This window comes from Ananas comosus, linkage group 2 (genome assembly GCF_001540865.1).
Source record: "Ananas comosus cultivar F153 linkage group 2, ASM154086v1, whole genome shotgun sequence".
Classification (NCBI taxonomy): Eukaryota; Viridiplantae; Streptophyta; class Magnoliopsida; order Poales; family Bromeliaceae; genus Ananas; species Ananas comosus.
Genome location: NC_033622.1, coordinates 8,246,777 through 8,252,776, shown reverse-complemented (window position 1 = coordinate 8,252,776; position 6,000 = coordinate 8,246,777). Strand labels below are relative to the sequence as shown.

At 40.0% G+C, this 6,000-nt stretch overlaps 1 protein-coding gene across 8 annotated transcripts in view; it reads right to left on the bottom strand.

The window, feature by feature from the left end:
• Positions 343-6,000, bottom strand: part of LOC109728471 (DNA repair protein REV1) — a 107,025-nt gene continuing 101,367 nt past the window's right edge. For 7 of the 8 annotated variants that reach the window (XM_020258918.1, XM_020258926.1, XM_020258936.1 and 4 more), the window contains 2 exons: positions 2,017-2,077; positions 343-913 (listed from right to left, as the gene is read on the bottom strand). In XM_020258918.1, the coding sequence (XP_020114507.1) occupies positions 860-913; positions 2,017-2,077 (115 nt within the window). In that variant the 3' untranslated portion in view covers positions 343-859. The remainder of the gene's footprint in view (positions 914-2,016; positions 2,078-6,000) is intronic. The other variant, XM_020258912.1, reaches the window with a different exon arrangement.

The following is a 6,000-nucleotide window of genomic DNA, read 5'->3' as shown; positions in this document are numbered from 1 at the left end:
ATTATACAACACCAAAATAAATATTTGACAAACTTAATCTGCCTAGTGTTTGTCAATGGTAAGGGGACAGCCTTAGATTGTTCAACGCCCGAGCTCTTGGTACAATTTTTGGCTAGATTACAAAAAACCCCTAAATTTGAGCCTGTGTCTCAACGTCAAGAACACAGACTTAGATTGTTCGATCTTGAGCTCTTGGTACAATTTTTGGCTAAATTACAAAAAACCCTTAAAACTTGAGCCCACATCTCAATGTCCAAGAGTTCAAATTTAATCTAGAAGGAATAATGGCCCTAATGCCAAACTTCATTACTGACACAACTATACGAGGAGCAACAATCTCAGGAAGCACTGTGTAGAATTCCAATACTAAAAACAATTTACTGCACAAGTCTATACCCAGAAAACTCTGTTATCCTGCCAAATGAAAAGTTAGTGAACATCAAGTCTTCCAGCATCCCTAGAGATAGTTTGTGCCAGAGAACTTCGTAAAGTATGTCACTAGCATTTAACACTATAATAGTTACGTAACTTTGGCTTCTCACAGCACAAAAGAATCCTGCATCACATAATGATATTAAAGAGCTAGCATTCGTTTGTACTACAGTTTTCGAGAACTCCAATGAAAGAAATATGATTTGAAAACAAGCACACCGCAGTTCCATCAATCTTCCGGAGTGTAAATTAGAGCACTGTTTTTAGACAACTTTAAATAGCCCAAAATCACAGGATAGGGAGAAACAAGAGTCGCTGCTGTTGTTTCCATCCGCACTTATTTTCTTCCCGTTTCCAGCTGATATAGCAAGAAATTTACCACATGATCCATCCAAGGTTTGTAAAACAACCTTCATTTGAAGTAGAACTATTCGACAATCGGGAGATAGAAGTTTCCACCATAATACGCATCAGTAGAAGCCTGCAACAGTTTATATAGGAAGAAATTTGTTAAGTAATAGCTATAAAATAGCGTCGTCGAGTAGAGTGAAATGTAGAGTTATGATTCTGAAAACCAGCAGCTTAAGTACAAAATCCCCAGTAACACGAATACTGCAATACACTAGACAATTATGTTAAAACTATTTGGTGTAAAATGATACATAAACAAAAAGATACTGAATGACAAAATTCGAGTTTGTTTCTAGGCTAAAGAACAGTCAATTAGGATATGGATTACATACTTTTTAGCGTCTGCCACTCAATAATAGATTTAATTTTTGATGTGCTATTGTCATAGGGTATATAGGGCAGTAAACCACACTCTAAATATCAATTGATCAATCTTCAATCCATTTTGCAGATTCTAATTCAATTTCTTTTATCCTTCATCTGAGGAACATATCCAGTAATAAGAGCCAAAATTCATAATTTAACATTAAAAGGGTCACTACTGTCTTGGACTGTGGCAAGTAAAATTAATAGCTATTTGTCTTGTAGAACATGCCAGCCATATCTTGATATCCTATCGACATATTTCTACAATTTAACATGAAAAGGATTACTATTGGCTTGGACTGTTGCAAGCAAAATTAATAGATATTATATGACTTGTAGAACAAGCCAGCCATATCCTGGTATCCTATCGACATATTTCTACCAACTTAATCAATTATTTTACCCGCATGTCAGTAGAAGATCATCTACTTTGACACTTATTTCACCTAGAACATTTATGTAGCGAACTCCACTCTATGCTTTCCTTTCAAAGAAAAGAAAGAAGTGAGCATAACATATTCAATCATCAGTACAAAGGCTATGCAGCATCACAAATAAAAAAAAAATGAAGAGTATATAATGAAATGAAGTGCCAGGAAACCAATAGAAATAATATCCAATGGGATGATTATAAGTGCATTTGGCTGTAATTCGACAGGAAACATTGAAAAGCACTATTTTAGCCAAATAATCAATAGCAATAAGAATATTTAGTTGCTTCATACATAGATAGTAGCATCGTACTGAAAGAGAACAGAATCACCCATAACATTTTTAGCAGTTGAAAGGTATAACTGTTACCAATACCTGTAGAAAAGGAAACACTCCTTTGTGTACTTCAAGGAACAACTTTGACACAGATGAAAACCTACAAATATGCAATTGTAAGTAAATCACCCAAGTTCAAGATAAAATCATTTACTTTACGTAAAATCCGGCTCCAGAGCTCTCTCATGTTCGGCTCGTTGACACCCCTAACCATATGTAGACCACAGACCTTATCTCTGTTCACTTTATTTTTTTTTAATTATTCATTTGTTTTTTTTAAAAAAAATCTTTAAATGTTTCAGATAGATAAATGATTAAGACCAAATGTGACGCCCTACTTTCTAAAAGGTTACCCATTTTAGAACTACTCTACATTTTAGACCCACAGACATGATATTATATTTCTATATTATTGAAAAACTTGCTTTAATTTTTGATATTTTGTTGTGATTATCTAGTATTGATACTTCATTGATATTCTGTTGGATTTGTTGTTGTATTGTTAATGCTGAATTACTTGTATTGTTGCATTGAATTTGTTGTTGCGTTGTGATGTTGTATTGTACTGTTGTGATGATCTTGTTGTGATGTTGTATTGTATTGTTGATCTAGTTTTTTGCGCTAACAAAAATGGCTAAGTCCCTGGCAGTTCTATTGAACACGGTGAATGGTTCACCCTGTCTAGACACGGTGATTCATTCACCGTGTTAAAGACACGGTGAATGGTTCCCCGTCTTTCATGTATTATACACGGGCTCTCTCCGACTGGCTTGGACGCAAGGCCAAGTGATGTGTATATAATAAATTGGACACGGTGATCCATTCACCGTGTCTGAACACGGTGAACCATTCACCGTGTCCAGTGTATTATGGACACGGGCTTACGTAGGACACGATGAACCATTCACCATGTTCAAACACGGTGAATGGTTCATCGTGTTCAGACACGGTGAACTACCGTGTTTAGACACGGTGAATAGTTCACCGTGTTCAACTTAATTACCTGGTCCCAGCCCTGCCCGCATGGCGCTAACGTGGTGCCTTCATGGCAGGGCCAGGGCCATTTTTGCAATTTCAATTTTGATAGGGCTAGTTTTAAAATAAAAATTTCTCAGGGGGCTATTTGCAAAAAAAGCCCTATATTGGGGGTGATTGAATTGAAGTTAGTCCAAATTAACCAATATTTATTACAAATTTGTTACTAATCTAGTTGTATGACAATTGACCTATACCTTACATACACCTGTTCATATATATATATATATATATATATATATATATATATATATATATATATAATACAAAACTCTAGAGAGTTGTTGTGACTTTTACCCAAACATTCAACGCTGATCTGTTCCAACGACTCAACGATCAGATGGTGACCCTAACTAGGCTTGGTCAATAGTTGGCACAACAGCAGGCAACTGCTTAAACTAGTCGGGCCCTATCTCCTATGCAAACATCGGGAGTGGCTGCAAACCCTCCTGCGGATGTTCCAACTATTGCAGCTAGTGCCACTACTGCTACTTTTGGGGTGCCACCTAGGGTTGCCGTGGCAGCCAATCCATTGACTACGATCGCAACACTTGTAATTATTGAACCGGTTGCGGCAGGCTACCGAGCAACACTGGGGTAGCTCCACCTCTACAATTGACGACAAGACTCACAGCAAAGTGGGCCTCGGCTAGTGCAAATTTGGCAAAGTTCAAGAGATTCAATCCGCCCACTTTAAGGCAGATGGTCGAGAAGTGGGTTAACACCATGAAAAAGCTGTAGGAGGCTCGTATATTATGGAGCAAAAGGTATCATTAGCTACTCATTTTCTAGACGAGGCAGCTTATTGATGGCAGGAATCAATGAGCTGATTGAGCTGTTGACCTTTCTCCCCCTACATACAAGGCTTTAAAGGAGTGACTCTTCTTCTTACCAAAGAGTCTGAAGCAACAGTTGGAAAGCGATTTGGAACTCTAATTAAGGAAGAAGACAATGCTAAAATACAAGCGAGAATTCTCTCGAATCGTCAACTGTATACTATATGTAATTCGAGATGACCAACACAAAGCTTGAAAATTTGAGAGAGGGTTACGACAGAACATCTAATGGCTGGTCCAACTATCGATCCTCCAAACCTGCCAAGAGGTGGCGGACTGAGCCTTTTTAGTTAAGCATGGAGCAGTGGTGGCCCATGTCGAGAGAGAAGCTACGAGCAAAGGAAAGGAAAAAAAGCGGCCATAAACTATATCCGAGGTTGGATCATCAAATAGCAAGAAGCGAGCTAAATACCCTCAATCTCAGTTTGAAATCGGGATTTCACTGGTGGGCAACCAAGGAAAGAGGTACAAGCTATGTTCTGTTAAGTCACCGCATTCACTCGCCCTCTAGATGCCTGGCGTGCCTTCTCTTTCTGATGCGAGGAAGAGGGTTCTTTCTGATGCGAGGAAGAGGGTTGCCCAGACAAAGCAGTAGTAAACTGTAAGGTGCCGGACTTCTAAGTGTAATATCCTTGATTGAGTTGGTGGGGGGTGTAATTGTAAATTTTTTTTTATGGTTATCCACCCACCTACTCAACCAATATATATATCCACCTGAGACTTTAGAGAGAATTAATTATCTCGTTCATCTCTTTAGCTTGGTCCATTGATGTGGAACTCGGGTGGAGTGCCGTTGGAGCTCGGATCGACACCTACGTTGCGCCGCGGAGCCGTTCGAGCACGCGAGCATCTTAGTCGCTGCATGGGGAGGCTGGGCAAGGGTCCGATTCCGTCGTTTTCAATGTCACACCGGATTGTGATTAACGTTTGAGGTGGGTTTATCATCGAAATCCTACTCCTATAGTATTGTTGGTCGACATGTATCGTTAATATTACAAATTGTTATTGTTTAGCTCAAATTCATGAGTAGGTATGTTTTAGACATATAAACTGAATTGGGAGCATGTTATTAATTGTTATTAATCATACATGTAGGACTTGGATAAAACATAGGAGAAAACCAGCATTCGGGACCTGGCATATGTTGAACTACCTGATTTAGCCCTAGGGGCCGTTATATTTTTATACTGTTACAGTATCCTCATAGTGAGTATCCCAGATAATTCAGATTTCAGTTACGCTCGTGCTGGGATGCCGAGCCGATTTTTACAGTAGTGTTTACAGTGTTCCGGATTAGTGGGTGCCGTAGTGGTTGACGGCGGACCCGGATTTGATCGTTCCGATATCAGATTGTGCCGAGAGCACGTGACTAGGGGTTGGTAGTACTGTTAGACCTATTTTCTTGACTTTAGCCTGTGAGAGCCTGATTGAGCTCGACAGAGATACGCTTGCATACTCGGTTGGGTCGCGCCCACGAGTGCCGTTCCGGAGTCTGGCTTTGTGCTTTCGCGTTGATGTCGCTGATTAGTTGCTATCCACGGACTGTTTAGCGTGGAGGTAGCGCGACTTAGACAGACGGGACGAGTGCGTACACAGTCCCTAATGAGATTGGGTTAGAATTGATAGTAGTCACAGTGGGATAGTGTAGTGGCATGTAGCTGTGGATTTCTTTCCAGGTTTACCTTTTAGCCTTATTTCCTACTGTAGTCTTAGTGGGTGAGCCGATGATTTTGAGGGCGGTACCCACTGAGGACTACTTATTTTTACAGTGGTTCTCACGCCCAGTTGTTACCCTGTGTTTTGCAGAGCCTGCTGTTCCGGCTACTGCGTCTTCAGAGGCGGATCGAGGCAAGGGCGTCGCGAACTAGAGCCCCACCCGACGAAGCGTCGTGCTAGAGGATCACTAGCTGCAGGTAGTAGTGTTTTTATTTTGAGCTTATGTACATACTGATACTAGAACTCGCTGGAGCGAGTGTTTTTGTACTTGTTAGTTTGTATGTATATGAGATTTATTCGTTCTACCTGCTTAGTTCTTTTCAGCTCTACACTATTGTTTATAGTATTGTATATTTTACAGAGACAGCTATCGCTTCGTTACAGGAAAAATTTCTTTGTATACGACGGATTTGTCGGCGTGCCTGGGGAACATGTA